At 42.5% G+C, this 16,255-nt stretch overlaps 1 protein-coding gene across 2 annotated transcripts; it reads left to right on the top strand.

Annotated features, from left to right (window-relative positions):
- The first annotated feature begins 461 nt into the window (after positions 1-461).
- LOC111665656 (MORN repeat-containing protein 4-like) lies at positions 462-15,845 on the top strand. 2 transcript variants are annotated; one of them, XM_023420727.2, is made up of 5 exons: positions 462-696; positions 2,167-2,241; positions 9,971-10,085; positions 12,408-12,517; positions 14,068-15,845. In XM_023420727.2, exons 2-5 carry the CDS (start codon positions 2,175-2,177, stop codon positions 14,223-14,225), a joined length of 450 nt encoding a protein of 149 aa, XP_023276495.1. In that variant the 5' UTR covers positions 462-696; positions 2,167-2,174; the 3' UTR covers positions 14,226-15,845. The 2 variants fall into 2 exon arrangements, with proteins under 2 accessions (XP_023276495.1, XP_087033938.1); XM_087177812.1 differs by lacking the exon at positions 462-696 and having other exon boundaries at positions 1,682-2,241.
- The last annotated feature ends 410 nt before the right edge of the window (positions 15,846-16,255 follow it).

Below are 16,255 nucleotides of genomic sequence, written 5' to 3'. Positions count from 1 at the left end.
CAGAGAAACAAAATCAGGACAGCAGAGTTTTGTTTTATTTGGGTCACCTTGATTCTTCTTCTTCTTCTTTTTCTTTTTTTTTTTTTTTTTTTTTTTTTTTTTTTTACCCCTCAGCTTTCTAGTGAATTAAAGCCTTATTGGCTTTGAATCCATATCACCTCATTTAGCAAACCCTCCACCTCGGTGCAGCTGTTTTAACGCACTGGCGGAACGATAAATCATGTTCCATAAAACTCGCCAAAACGCGGGTCTAATCACCAAATTGAAACATGAAATGACACAGTGTCATTAAAGGGAACCTCGCTGCCGGTTTATAATCCTACAGAGACGGTGGGCAGCACATAAAAATTAAAAAAAAGAAAAGAAAAGGCAAGGGCAAACGCTTTAACGGAGGAGCACTTCGGCTAATTAAGTCGTTGAACCCGCTGCCCTCGACAAACATGTCTCCCGCGTAGGGGTTGGACGGAGGGGAAGCGCGACCAATGGGAGGGCGTCTTGAATCGAGGTGGACGCGTGGCAGCCAATGGCATCGCGGCACCTTGGAGAGACGCTGAGGCAGCTCTGCCAGGACACGGCCAGATACGGAAACGGCAAAAAAAAAAAAAATAGCCGCCGAGAGGAGCAGGAATCCTCCAACTGCCGCGTTGTTTTCAGTGATGTAGAGAAAAGGGACTGAGTTACTCTTTAATAAAACAGGTAAAACGTTTATTTTTTATTTCTCCAGGCCTGCTGACTGTGTGTGTGTGTGTGTGTGTGTGTGTGTGTGTGTGTGTGTGTGTGTGTGTGTTTCGGAGGCTGGCAGCGTCATGCCGGCAGGATGAAAGGGATTAGGGCGCCGTTACTGTGGCAACATTAGATGGAGGGATACACACTCCTCCTCCCGTCCATAATCTGACAGCGTGCCTGATGGCATTTGAGCAATTATTCAGCCTAATGAACGGGCCTTAGATGTTTTCTGTCTTTATTGTGAAAGCCTAAATGTGTCTTTGATGCTGCTGTCTGCAGCGGTTTGTCTGTAGCCTCATTCTGAGACGGCAGAAAAGGAGGAGAAGAAGAAGAAGAAGAAGACGAAGAAGAAGAAGCTACAGTGAACACAGCCGTTTTTACTAACCAAGATGTGTTTGAGTAAAATAGGAAATTTGAAGCGTCATAAATCTCAAATAAATGAGGTGTTTTGCTTTCATACTATTGTTTTACCAAGTCAGGAGAGAGGACCAGAAAGCACCTGCTAGCATTTTAATCTGTAACTTCCTGTGTTCCTGTGTTTATACATCTGATCTGCCCTGGTATACTGTACCTCACTAAATGGCCTAAAGTACATGGACACCCCTTGTCCTGTTCAGACTGTTTTTTATTTTTAAAGCTGTATCCCTTATTAATATCAGTGAAGGGAAATCTTAAAGATGCCCTGTGGAGTTTTCTAGTAAACAAATAAAGAGTTATGTCAACATCTCACCTAACAGCGTTTTTGTCTATCTTTGAGAAATATTTTTAAATAGTTTAAACGTTCATCCATTTTGTGTTTGTGCATGATGCAAATAAAAATAAAAGACCCACTTGTTTTGTTCTTGCTTTGTTTTCTTTTTGTTTTTATTTAACTTTATATCTCCATAGCACAATGATAAAGGGGAATTTAATGCTATAACATACCACTGTATTTTAGACGTGTGACATGCGTTCCCAGCTGTGTGCCAACAGCTTTGACAGTATTTTCAGACGTCACCCTGGGCTCTAATAATTGGTATTTTTCATAGGTTTCTGACATCTTGTACGATAGCTCAAACAGTTCAATTGGTAAATAGTAAAAAAAAAAAAAAAAGCAGTAGAAGTGTCACACTAACTGCGGGACAGGTCTTTTCATCCAACAGTTGAACAAACGGCCTTTGTTATGGTTTGTCAGACCGAAGTGGGATCGACGGGGGTGTGCAGGTTCTGTGGAGCCCCTGTCTTTGCAGTCTGAGCCAGATTGCTCCGCGGACACGCTGCGGCGTTCAAAAAGTAGCAATTAAGCCACGGCGGGTTGAAAAAAGGTGGACACATTATTTGATGAACTCCCAGTTTTCTCTCTCTCTCTCGCTCTCTCTCTCTCTCTCTGTGTCACAATGTCACAGCTACAGGTGAAAAAGCTCCAGGTCTTGATGATGGTTTTTATGTTGTGTGTTCCAGCCGGACCCATGACCCTGACACGAGGATCCTTCACCTACTCAAATGGCGAGGAGTACCACGGCGAATGGAAAGAAGGCAAGACCGACCGACCTCCTCAATCACTCCGCAATCCATCCTCCATCAATCGACCACATTTGCATGCGCAGCAGAATATTTTGTTATGATGTGATTAAAAGAATTATGCACGTAAGGCCGAGTCCAGCGTAAAAAAGCCACACTTGTGTTCGATTCATGTGATAATGCTGTCGGCAGAAGTGAGCGCGATCACAGTAACACATGTGGAGCGCTCAGACTTTATTTGCATTAACAGACACCAGGTGGGACATGTGCACATCTGTGCGGTGTTTCTCGATCCGAGGTCACTTTGAGAGAGTGGAGAGGAAGTCAGCGGCGGGCTGTCATTGTCGACGGGGTCAAGAGTCAAGGAAGCTGACGGTGCAGGGGTGGAGTGCACTAGTTTTTAGAGGGTGGATTTTGCATAATATTTCAACATGTTCACTGGATGATTTAAATAAACACTCGACTCGTGAGAGAAATTAGTTTAGAGGATTGTCGTTGAATCAGTAAATGACTTACCTCCGGCTCTCTTTGGATGGTGGCATGTGAATCTTCTCTGGTATCTGCTTCTCCTTGAAACAACAGTGATTTATCAGAATTACATCAGGTAAAATAAATTCTCTTGATGTTGATAGAACTTCAATAATTATAGTGTAAACAATTAAAGAAAAAAGTCAGTTATAGAAGCTGCATGTAAAAGGAATTAGTATTAAAAACGAAACATAGAACAATTTTAAATGTATATATTACATGCACATGGATCGTTGAAGCTTAACCTGGTTGTAATGGTTAGCTATGGCAGCCATATGAAGTAGGGATGCATATACATGGGAATCGATGCTTCTAGTCAGCGATCACCAAAACAAAACAACACGTCAGTCCTGTGGAACTTTTACAAGTTTTACACAACCCCGTGGTGATTATGGCGGCAGCAATGGAGGATGTTAGTTGTCGTTGTGTGGAGAGCGCAGACGGAGGTGGTTGGGGTGGATGGATGGATTTTAAAGCTGATAGATATCGGCGTTTATTTTTAACCACGATCTTAACAGCATGTTTATTATTGTAACCGTGACGACTACGGTCTGGTGCGGCTGCTGCCTTCTTCAGGAGACGCTCCCATTGGTTATCTGAGAGGGTAGGGACAAGATGGTGGCTTAGGTTGGAGCACTTGTTGTAGTAAACTGAATATCTTTGGCTTTTGAACTGTTGTTTGACCAAAAGCAGACACCATCTTGGATTGGGTGGAGGGCACAAAGCGTTGGCTCATGGGTACAGGTCCATCCACCAAGCAGTCCCTTGTGAGCTGTCCTCCCAGGCCCTGCTTTCTTAATCCGGGCAAGGTCAGTCCCTCCCAAAGACGTTAATCCACAGAGGCCTTAAAATTGCTCTCAGTGTAGCCTCTCACCTGGGACCAGCTCCCAGAGTCCTGCACCACAATGAGGTGGTATTCTCAGAGGGGTATAAATCCAGTCTTTACAGGATTGGAGGAATAGTTCATTCCCCAAAAGAAAATTCATTTGGTTTCTTTCTTATTCCTTCAACCTCCTCCAGCGCAAAAAAGATATTCTTTATACGCGCTTGACACACAACATTATAAATATGAAAATATTGGGACTAGTTTAAAAAAAGCTTTCCAGGTGAGATCCGGTCTAAAAGCAGGATGGTGGTGTGTGATTGGTCCGGCTTTTCTTTAGGACTCAGACCTACTGTTACTACTACTATTAATTTGTAACTTTCTAAAAACTTTCTCTAAAAACGGCTAGAACATATGTTATTGTGTTTAATATTATCCCAAATGTTTCCATCAATTCTCAAACCTAAAGAAATTTGTGTTGAATACGCTGCGTTTGATTGGGTCGCCTGTCCCCTGCACGTGTGCGTCGGCATTGACGGAGAGACCCCCGGTGGCAGAGGTTACGTACTGTGCGTTTAAAGGATTTTCTTGCAGGACTTGACGAGTCCCGTCATTTCCTTTCCACGCAGACATGATCCATGTGTTATTGGAATACAGATACAGTAGCTAGACTTGATTTATGGATGATTCTCAGGTTCAAACGGTAACATTAGTAAATGTGAGGAATATCGTGCCGATGGAAAGTTGCCCACGGCAGCTTGAAGGAATGAAGGGTGGGATTTCATGTCAGACGTGTCAGGAACAAAGTGGGTGTCCTCCTCTACGTGAGTCACAACAGGAAAAAGTGGTCGGGCTTTTAAAAGAAGCTGCACCCTCACACAAACAGATTGTATCTAATACGCAAAAAATAAAACAGAAGAAAGTGTCAAACTGAAGTCAGTAACCACAGGCAGATCTACACTCACATGCATGCACACACCATCTGGTGCCAGCGAGCCCACTGAGACACGATATCACACTACCTAAACCAGTATTTGCAGGCTGACAAAAACACTTGGACAACCTTTAGGGCAAGGTTAAACAAAGAACAAAAGTTTGGCACCAACGCGGGTGTGAGGCTGCGGGGAGAAACATATGGTCTCTGCACGGTTTGTAAAAAACTGTTAAACTGGTTTGGCTGTGATACACAGATATGTACAGGTTTAAATATACAGCAGTGTGTGTGTGTGTGTGTGTGTGTGTGTGTGTGTGTTTTTAGCACAGACGTTTCTCAGAGATGACTCCACTAATAGAGCCGGTGCAGCAGCTCTGTGTTGGCTGTCAGGATTTCTTGGCATTGTGTTGATTCTTTTGTCACATTTATTTGTATAATTTTTTAAATCCAACAACAAAAAAAAACAACCTATAACCTAAAATACTAAAGACTTTTTTTGATGCACTTTAGACGTTGGCTCAAAAGCTCCAGAAGTGAGATTGTTTTTCTGAATTAAAGTTTCCTATGGTCAAGAATGACCTTTGAACCTTCGATATAAAGGTTTATTCTAAAACTGAGCGTTGACTTTGGTAAAATACTCTAAACTCAAGCTTCTATCTAAAGTATTTCACAACCTACTTTAGTGAAAAAAACTACAACCTTGAGTTTTGAGTGTTTTATCATATTTTCTAAAACTGTTGGGAACTAAATTTACTGTAAGTTTTGCAGTTTTTGTATTTTGTTAAAGCTCCATATTTTCTTCTTCTTCTGTGTTTTTTTTGAAGTGTTGAACCATAAGAAGATATATTTGATGTATTATTGATATATAAGATATATTAAAAACCATCTCAGTGTAGTTTAACATCTCCTCTCTCAGGCTTCTCTCTGCAGCTCTAGTAACAACAGATCGGTGAGCCAATCAGAAGAGAGGAGGCTCAGAGCCTCTCTTCTGATTGGCTGACTGTTTTCTGAGAGATCCAATAAAAATAAAGCAGATTTCAGGTAAAGACACTCAGAGAAACCAAATCCTGCAAGGTTTGGATGGTGGGTCCAGGTGGGCGGGGCTTGGTGACTGCTTTGTTGTGACATCACAAAGTTCCAGAAGTCCTGACGGCTGGTTTTAAGGCTCAGTTTCTGAATACAGGCTGTGTGCATTTCTCTGTGGACTGAGGCTTTGATACTTTCACAGTATTAATATAGAAGCTAGAGCTGATCTATAATCACACTACACATGGACACAGACCTTTACACTGAATGAGACCTTTAACATATTTTTACCATAAGAAAATCTGACCATATCTAGATATTACTTCCTTCTAGATGGTTCCCCTTTCACCCATTTCTTTGTAATTTTTTTACCTGCTGTTTATAGATTTTTAATGAAATAATTAACTGTACAACTCCTTGTGTAAACAGAGTGCAGCAGCTTCACATACCTGCTCCTAAGATATTCCCAAAAATATGTGTCATTACACATTCTGCTGATATTTTAACACTGTTCGTTGAAATAACACCACTGACTTCACTACTTTGTGTGTGTGTGTGTGTGTGTGTGTGTGTGTGTGTGTGTGTTGGGAGGGAGCTGTTGTCATGAACACAGATTGATGCGTGTCGTGCATCGTGTCTCCGCCGGCCATGCGTGCAAAGTCACTGTTTGCACACAAACATGTAGGTGCATGTCGGACAGAGGTCTGCGGTGTCACATGAATAATGCAGAGGAGCGCCGGCTGAAGACAGACCCGGGGGCTATCAGGTTACAGGAAGTAGGTTGGAAACATCCACACAACAGCCGGGACACAGCCAGAAGCCATTTACTACTGTACTTCCCCCATGCGGTCATTTAACTTCTGTGCATTACCGCTATTGATTGACATAAGAGCCGGACAAATTCAGCTAAACCGTAATTAGCCGGAGACCGTGACCCAACACGAGATTGGAGAGAGGCGTTCCAAAGGAGCTGAGCAACAGATTAGAGACTGTCTGCAGGGATCAGATCCAGGGAGCACTGTCCCTTACTGCTGCTGCAGCCCACTGATAATCTGTCCCTTCACTAAAAAGTAAACTGTTAACTTCATAGCGCTCTGATGCCACTTGATTTCATTATGTTCAATAGCTCCATTCACACAGCTCTTCCAGTGCTCGCTGAAAGACACTGCTCTTGGCGTTTGCGGCCAGACGACTGCGGCCTCCTCGACACTCCGCAGAATCCGTGAAATTTCCGCCTCAGGCTCCCACACGCTTGTCAGGGGTCCTACAGGCTGAAGGGTTGAATTTAAGAGCCTGTTGACCTTCTTCTTTACCCATATATATATATTATATATATGTGTACTTAATCGAGTGGGGGCTTGCGCACACATTTGCACATATGGATGCATTGGAGGAAAGACTTTGAAAATGGAAGGCAGAGCTCCAGATTTAGTTTGGGCCAAATCTCTTCTCCAAATCTCCTGTGAAAACCCTGCTGAGATTAGGCAGAGAGCAGCACTTTAAGCAGCCCTGACAGATGGACTGCCTAATTTACTTTGCCATTAGCTGGGAGCAAGGGACAACACTCACTAGCCTCACCCTCGCCTCCCCTCCTGTAAATCCCAATCTGCTGTCAGGGTTCTCCCTCCATATCTTCTTCCTCTCTCCTCTTCCACCAGTTTCATGCCGCCTGGGAAGCTCTCAGCAAATCCTGTTCCTCGCTTACAGCTGCTGTGAGGAGCCCAGGACCTCCTCAGCTCGCGTCCAACCGCGCCTCATATCCAGTTATTCTCCTAATTCCCGCCGGGCCTGATAAAAGAGGTCGGCGAGGAGAAGACACTCACTCCTTCCCCCTCCCTCCTCCTTCGACCGCCACCCTCCTGATCCTGGAAAGTAATCGCAGAATTAGGAGGAAAATTGGGTCTCACATCTGTGGCCCACCTTTTGCCTGCTGGCACCATTTAATAATAATCTCCTGAACTGCTGAGTTAAAATAATAATCTGTCTTCTTAACCCCCAAATGTGTTTTTTTTTTTTTTTTTTTTTTGCAAAACTCCACACCCTCTCATAAAGTTCTTAAAATCATGTGGCGTTCACGCTGAGGTGAAACCTACAGTACGTCTCTGACCTTACTGGACAACGGCAATAAACCATTTCATATATATGTTCCTTTCAAGACGTCCAAGGACACTGAACAAATTGAAAGACATTCATGTAACTGACTCGAGTTCATTGTGTTACACTAATCGAGTAGCACACAGCACGTCGCAAGCTGTAGAAAAACCTGGATGTGGCGTCCGTGATTAGTGTCGCCACGATAGCAGAATCGGGGACTTTGATACGATACCGACCTAAATATGCTGAAACCAAAGCACGGCAAAAACCTGAAAAGCAGACTTTGAAATTCTTTTGATAGCTTTTGTAGATTGTAAAACATTTTTTTTTGAGAGAGAACCCGTCCGACCGTACGATGATGAAGTGGATCGAGCGTCAGGAACAAAGTGAAGTCGCGGAAGCTCCAAGCCGAGGACCAAGACGTGTTTCGGCTTGTGGGTGACCCTGACCCACAAACCGAAACACGTTAGTCTCATACATTTCTTATATTTACTGCAAGTGTTGCTGGAGTCGTGCCAGGAACCTTACTTCGCTTGGGTCCGAGGCGAAGACCAGAAAGACGAAATCCCGGTGGATCAGAGCTCCTTACGGTCCGATATGATCAGTTCCCTCTCCTTTCCTAATATCATCAATTAAGTAAACTCAGTGTGAGCTTTGGACGGAGCGTACCGAATTCCTTCGAGGTGTAGACGGTGAAACAAAGTCTGATTTGCACTCTCAGGATGACCATAACACAAATATGTATTGTCATTTTTAAATCAAGTCTGACTAAATAGAAAAAGTAGCAGATCAATCATCGACTGCAGACTTGTGCCAGGGAGGAGTGTCGAGCTGAAGGGCGACATTGTGACCGTATCTGAACTGTACCAGGCATCAAGGTCAGGTGTGTAGCAGCTCCAATGACATTTGTGCTGGTAAGCATATTATTCAATTGAGCCATAAATGGGGATTTACTTTCCGCCACTCTCCATCGTCTGATATCAAGCGAACCGCCGGTTGTTTTTCTTCCTTTGTGCACGAACAAACCATTTTGAAAACATGATGGAAAGTGCTGGAATATTTCATGTCCAGTATTTTCTTGCCTAAAGTTGTTTTACTTGTTGCTTCTTTTTTTTTTTCCCAGATGAAATGAACACAGGATGTTATTGAGGGTTTAAGCCGTGTGAAACTTTTTCCCTCCAAAAACGATTATGTTTTCAAGGATAGAATCAGCTTTGCTTTTTCATACTGAAAGAATTCAGCAAGCACTTTTATTTAAATTGGATTGTAACCGCGCGGTTGTTATAGAGAATAATTCCATTTCCAGCACAAAGTCTAAACGATGCAACGACAAAACAAAAAAGATTGTTTTGGTCTCCAGATTCTTGGCTGTTCTGGTTCAAGTGTGGGACGCAGACGTGTCTATTGACTATGAAGAAGTGTTGATTGAATGTAATATTCTTATTTTCATCACGTATCCTTGGGGAAAAATAATAAACGTTTTGTCAGTAACATCAAAACAGGATATTTTCTATACCATCAATTCATAACCAAACAGGAAGGTCTACGAAAGCTGAATGAATGATTTTTTTTTTTTGACTTTGTAAGTAAAGTAAGTAAAGTAAGTTAGCAAAGACGCCTCACAGCTGGACTCTAAATCTAACTGGATATCCAATGGCATCATTAGAAATGATAAATAAACGCATGAAATGTTGCTTTGTGCTGCATTTATTGTTGTTGTGTTACTTTGTTGTTCAATTTGTGACTGTGTAGGAATTAGTCAAACTGAAGTTTTGACTTGATGCTAAGTGTTAATATAAATAAAGAATTATTTAGTAATTAACAGAAAAATTACCAGAGAAAACACAAAGTTTCTGAATCACTGGAGCTGAATCTGGTTTCACCCTTAAATTTCTTACATCCAGAAAGATGGAGTTGAATCATGTAAATATTCCCATAAAACATAATATAGATTCATAGATTATAGATAGATAATATAGATTTACAATGACGATTTCACAAAAATAATAAATAAATAAATGTAATCAGAACTGTCGGCCAGTCGGCATGCTTTCACACAAAGTGCATTTCTTTAAGAATCATCATCATCATCATCATCACTTGAAAACTCGTTCTTAACTTTCTGTTCTCCTCTGCCTGATTTAACTTTCCATCTCTGCAGCTGTTGACGTGATTTCATGAGCTTCTCACCAGCGAAGTTTAAATCCATGTTTTTATCATTTGTACATAAACAAACTGAACCTAATCTGACAGAAGCAGATCATCTAATGTATCTAACTCTCAGCTCTGTGTGTGTGTGTGTGTGTGTGTGTGTGTGTGTGTGTGTGTGTGTTCTCCAGGTCTGCGTCACGGCCTGGGTCAGCTGACCTTCAGTGACGGGACGTGCTACACGGGACAGTTTGAGAACGGCCTCTTCAACGGCTGTGGGATGCTGGTCTTCCCCGACGGCTCCAGGTGTGTGTCTCACTCTCTGTTGGTCCGTCCGCCACAAGCATCAATGTTAACTCCTTATCCGGTCTGACGCCACGTTTAAAGAAAATACATAATATACTTATCAAGGATTTTAGTCACTGGACGTCTGGATCTTCTTTATTCGGTGTTTCTACCAGATTTAATCCCCCGGTTTGTTTGCTGTTTCCTGCTGAACCATCCTGCAACAACTCCCATGATCCCACACTGCTTCACAACGTCCCCCAACTGCATCTTTAGTTTTTGTTTTGCCTGCGAGACGTCGCGTGGCATTCAACAAAGCAGCATTCAGGCACTTAGCATCAGTCTGAAACACGTCTGTCTGTTATTCTGTCCATTATTTGTATGATTTAGTCTGTAAAATGAAGAAGCCAACTTGATTCTTTGATGATCAAAACAGTGAAATGACTGTAAATGATTTTTCTGCCGGAGTTTCATCACTGACACACAGTGTGTTATAAAATCCAGTCGGTTAACGACGTCTCAAAACCTGGACGGTGGTTAAAAGTGAGTGTCTTTTGTGTCCTTAGGCGTAATGAAAGAAGTCAGTGCAGAATGTGAACTAGCTGATCAGTGTCACACAAGAGAGAAATAAGGCGGGAGAGAAGCGGCGGCGGCGGCGGCGGCTCGCAGCACAAAGACGGAGCTGCAGGTGGTGTGTGGTTCAATAAAGAAAAAAAAAAGGAGAGAAAAAATTCTTTCCAACTTCAGAATTGTTTCGGCGCGTTCATGGCTGCAACACGATGAATATGTGATTGTCAGAGGCGGTTTCTTTCTTGCCGTCATGTTAGCCGCAGTCATTCCAGAGCAGACGGAAACATCGGCTTTTCATCTGCTCCTCTTTGTTTAGCGAAAGTTGAGCGGTTCAAGTACAGCCGAGGAGGAAGAAACCAAAGTGGAGCCTGTTCAAGGCCGCGCACAGTGTTGTTACTTAGGGAGGAAAAAGAGAAAAAAAAAAGCCAGTTGATTCATTCTTCAAATTCTTCAGGGGCTGTGGAAACACTAAATCGTGTTTTTTGAGGTGTTGAATGAATCTCGGCCTGAAAATCTGTCCTTCCACCGTCTGACGCCTCCATGAAGGTTGTGAAAAGCTTTTTTAGCTCCGTCGTCGAGCTGCAGGACGATGTCAAACAGCCACGAAGGCTGAACCGCCACTGATGTATTCCTGCTTAGGCAACATTTCACTGGTGTTGTTGTTGTTGTTGTTGTTGTTGTTGTTGTTGTTGTTGTTGACGTGGAGCTTGTTCTGACTTTTCTTCTGATTATTTTCTCAATTAATCAAATGATTGTTTAATAAAAACTAAGAAAAATAATCCCACAAAACTTGTTTTCTTTAACCAATGATCCAAAGTTCAAAATGATCTTGAATAAATTGTTAAAACAAAATGAAAAAATGCAGCAAATCCTGGAATAAAAACGAGAATCAGAATAGTTATAAATTAAAAGTTTCATTTGTGTATTTAATAAACCACCTCACGTGTTTTGTATGATGCATGAATTTGTAAAGTAACACGGAGTAAAAAGTTGGCAAGAATATTTTCCCTCTGAAATGTGGTGAGGTAGAAGAAGAAGAAGAAGAAGAAGAAGAAGGAGGAGTATCGTGAAAAGATAATAAAGTTAAACAGTTCTTCCATCCATCCCACATGACACGAGCTCTACTGTCTTTAATGGTGCACAACACATCAGCTTCTACAGTTTATAATGTCAGCTCTCTGATGACTTTCCTCCTCACATTAAAGAACGAGAGACGTGTCGTGTTGCAGGATTTGCACCAAGTTGCAGCATCGTGAATCGAATCTATTCATTTGACTAAAATCCCCAATTTCCTGGTAATTTCCTTGTGTGTTCCTAAAAGCGTTCATTTCCTGTTTTATTTGAATTCATAATGTACAGAATCAGGCCCGTGTGATATTACTATTATTACTGTTTCATATCTGGACTTAGTTTAGCTGTGACTTCCCTCCTCTCCAGTCTGATGATTTTAAACGAGCTGAGAAATAATTAAAACAGGAGCTTCTGTCATCAGATAAATGATTCCATCGATTAGCAGCTTGTGTGATGCTTTTGTCGAAGTCTATTTGACGAAAGTGAAAGTCACAAACAGTTTCATGCCTGAGAGTCCGAACGATCAAGGACGGCGTTGTTTGTTTGTGTGAAAGTATTTCCTCAAGCTTTTGAAAAATGTCCCTCCTCGCTCTCCCTCCGCTCTCTTCTTCTTTCTTTTACTCACAATTCTTAAATAACTACAAATGAATTGTTATTGTAGAGTTCAACGTGCTAACGTCGGTTTCCTTTTTGTTTTTTCAGGTATGAAGGTGAGTTTGTTCAGGGGAAGTTCCAGGGCGCCGGCGTCTTCGCTCGCTTCGACGGGATGAGGTTCGAGGGCGAGTTTAAGAGCGGATGTGTGGACGGCCACGGTAAGATCTCACCACGCCACTGACCCTCCTCGTTCAGACCCCGTCTCATACACACCTCCGTTTAATCGTTTCATTTCTTCAACAGCTGCGAAAACTTTTCACCGTTCATTCCACCGAGGATGAACGGGATGAAACAGCTTCCTGCGTCCACTTCCTGCGTCCACTTCCTGCGTCCACTTCCTGTCTCCAGGAAAACACATAAAACACGTAAAACATGAACTAGAAAGTCACTGTGTTACCTGCCCTGACTCCTCTGTGGTCACCTGGCTGAGTCACAGACTGTGCGCGGGGTCGTCCGCTCGTTATCGTTAGGACACAGCGTTTCCTCGGCTTCGTTTCCAGCTGCTCATTTTTCAGTTGTGAGCTTTTTTTTCTTAATAATTACTTTAAAGCTTGTGTCACTTTACACAAATGAAGTCAGTCTGGTTTTTTTTTTTTTGGAATAAAAGCCGTCGCCTGTCTGTCACTTTGCTGCAGTCGGCGCTCTTTGCTCCTTGTTGTGAGACGAGCATTTTAAATACTTTTTAATTATATTAAACAGTGAAAGATGTTAATTGTCTGGTCTGTAGCCCCCCCCCCCCGTGTCTCGGCTTCAGTCTCTGGAGGCAATCAACACGTTTTTTTATTTGAAGACTTGACGGGTGGCAAGAGCGGAACAACGTGTCGCCGTGACAACTGGCTCATTTTTTTGTTCTTTGAAAAAATAGAGATGGATCTTAAAGTTTCCTGCAGTCAGACCCGGCAGCAGCCTGAAGTCAGAGGAGCGTCGCCCGAGCAGCTCGCAGTCAAACATTAACCTGAGTTCAGGTAACGGTTAACACACGAGGGGAGATAAAGGTGATGAAGCACAAACTAACGGCTAATAAAACCATATACTTTCAAATCGGAGGCTGAACGTTTTAACGTTTGTTGCGGCTGCAGTTCGGCCCAAATAGTGAACAGACAAAACAAGCAGGAAGAAGAAGAAGAAGAAGAAGAAGAAGAAGAAGAAGAAGAAGGAGAAGAAGATGACAGGACGTCTTTCATGTATACGTTAAAATCTTACTTTGCAAAGTTTAATCTCTATAAATTATTATTCATTTTTTCATTAGTGAAAAACACGTCATATGCTGCAAAGTAAACCATGTAATTCCTGCAGGAAAAACAGCTGATGAGATTTGAACTCGGTGTTTTCAGTCTCACAGTTTCCACCATTTATAAAAGTCTGACTTCCTGATCATTTGTTCTGTCTTCGCCTGAAGCGTCGAATCAGATTCCAGCTCCGTCTCCTAAAACGTCTTTCATTAGTTTTTCTTCTTTACATCCTAAAACATGATCAACAGTTTTATAGTTAATGTTTAAGGTTAGAAAACGTGTCAGCGAATCGGTGAAGACCTCGTCACTTCTCAACGGAGCTTCTCCTGACCTGCCAGCAGCTGTTAGCTTAGCTTAGCTTAGCTTAGCATGTTCGACAGGGTTGACGGGATGAAGTGAGGGGTAAATATTTTATGGTGTCTGGTTACTTTACTTTGCTGCGATGAAACAGACTATGAGGGGTGTGTCTGGTGCAGGGCTGCTGACGTTTGTGGACGGAGGCCCCGGCGGCAGCGGCGGCGGCAGCCACGAGGGCGTGTTTGAGACCAACCAGCTGATGAGGAGAGAGAACAGCCAGGGAGCCGTGCAGAGGGCGCAGGCAGCGGCCGCCAAGGCCCGAGCTCTGGCCATGTGACCCGGACTACATCACCCACAGTGCCCCAGTCCCAGGATCCTCCTGCTCCCATCATCCTCCTGCTTTAGCTTTTTATTTAGTTATTTACGAAAAGAGTCATTTATTTACTTTGGTTTCTTTCTTATCCAGTTTCTTTGACTCTTTTTTCAGATTTTGTTCTTTTTACACACATTTTCATTTTTGTATCCTGCAGTTAAAATGTTTTATAAAAATCTCTCTCTCTCTTTTTATTAATTTATTTTTTGCATTTGATTAGAAAAGCCACTGATTCGGGATCAGCTGAGCCAAACCCAGATTTACGGTTCAGTTAACACACTGGTGCTAAATCTGCTTCAGGGTCAGCTCACCTGACGAAACACAACTCTGGATTCAAAAGTGCAAACGGACGTTTTTCCAGGAAACACTGATTCTCATGTGGAAGCACGTCTGGAGCTCGGAGTCTGAACTGGGATCAGTTTAAAGTTTTTCAGAGGTCTGGGTCGAGTGGGGGTTTGATAGTATTTTATAAAATCTGAATCTGATCCTTTGATTGAATCTATCACCGACTCTAATTAGACTCAGCTTTCAACGTTTGCAAGTAATTAAAGTTATAAATAACTAAAACTCAAAGAATCAATTTAGATTTTTCATTATCTTTTGCTGATGAGGAGGAAGAAAAAAAAAATGAGTGGCTGCCTAATTAATGTTTACAACTTGTACCTTAAAATGAGATGAGCAGCAGAAGATGGAAAGTGTTGATTAAATGCGTCTGACACGTTGAAATAACAGCTGAACTTTACTTTGCACAACTTATTATTAACAAGCTACTCACAACTCGTGCAGGTCTCAATTCAGAAGTGTCAGGTGAACACGGCTCATTTTATTCATCTGAGGTGCATGAAAACTCGCTGTCTAACACACCGGCCTGCGGGCGGCAAATTAATATAAACAAAGGCCTCCGATAGAACTGATATAAAGTGACGCAAAAACTGAGACGCCTGCAGATGTTGCAGAAGTTTTGATATCACGTTGTGAACAGGAAACAGCAAAGAGATTTGTTTTGTGAATCTAGAAACTAGATCCAAAATGGAAGCCAGCGCTCGGTGCCCGCTCCCGGACACCAGGCGCGTTTCCATTATGCACAATTTGAAAGTGTGGACTTATATAATGCTTTAATGAAAGCAAACGACACCGGCAGAGAGTCCGAACCTCGTAGACAACGTCCTCCGAAGGGACTCAGCTTATGTTTCCTGTTTGTACCAAATGTGTCTGTAAAACTTAACCACATTTATCCCAGTTTTAACTCGGACTTCGAGACGCGTTTTGACCTTTAAATCCCTGAATCAGTACTTTTCTGGGTTTCCTGCCTTCCTGTTCAAAGAGAACACACATTTGTTCTGACATCTGGCCTCTTGTTGGTGCCCTGGTGTCAGAAAACATCCTCTTTACTTTCAGTCAGCGAGTTGTCAGAAAGGTGAAGATCTGGGCTGAAGAATTTCTTTTCTCTCTCTTTTCACTCAGTGCCATTAAAGCTCAGGCTGATCACACATCAGCGGCAACATCCTCCTCAGTGCCAACCACGCAGTGCCAACAGGCTGCAGCTGATCCAGAGTCAGTGGCCCCCGCATCAGAGAGAGAGAGGGAGGGAGGGAGGGAGGGAGGGAGGGGCAGTAATGAGTGCAATTTCAGTTTTGGAGGTGCAATTTGATAATAACGTGCATTGTGGGTCACGGCGAGGCTAATCTGACGAAACAGAGCCCGGGTGTCACAGCACCCTCTGAACTCCGAAGGTTTCATTCCTGAAAAACACGCAGACGCCTCCTTCTCACAGGAAAAGGGATATTTAAAAAAACATGCTCATTAGGAACAATGTGCTTTTACCTTAATGGATTCATTCACCAAAACAAGACGTAATGATTATTGTGATTATTGACGGTGTTCTTTTGTGTGTTTCTGGAATGAAACCTGTTTTTTTTTTCTTCTACTTTTCACATCCTTGATTAATGATGTCACTTTCAGTGTTTAATGTTTGTGTATAAATGACCAAAAAA

This window comes from Seriola lalandi, unplaced genomic scaffold, assembly GCF_002814215.2.
Source record: "Seriola lalandi dorsalis isolate HSWRI2012SDOR001 ecotype SW California unplaced genomic scaffold, Sedor1 jcf7180002054656, whole genome shotgun sequence".
Taxonomy (NCBI): domain Eukaryota; kingdom Metazoa; phylum Chordata; class Actinopteri; order Carangiformes; family Carangidae; genus Seriola; species Seriola lalandi.
This window is presented reverse-complemented; position numbering and strand designations above follow the sequence as displayed.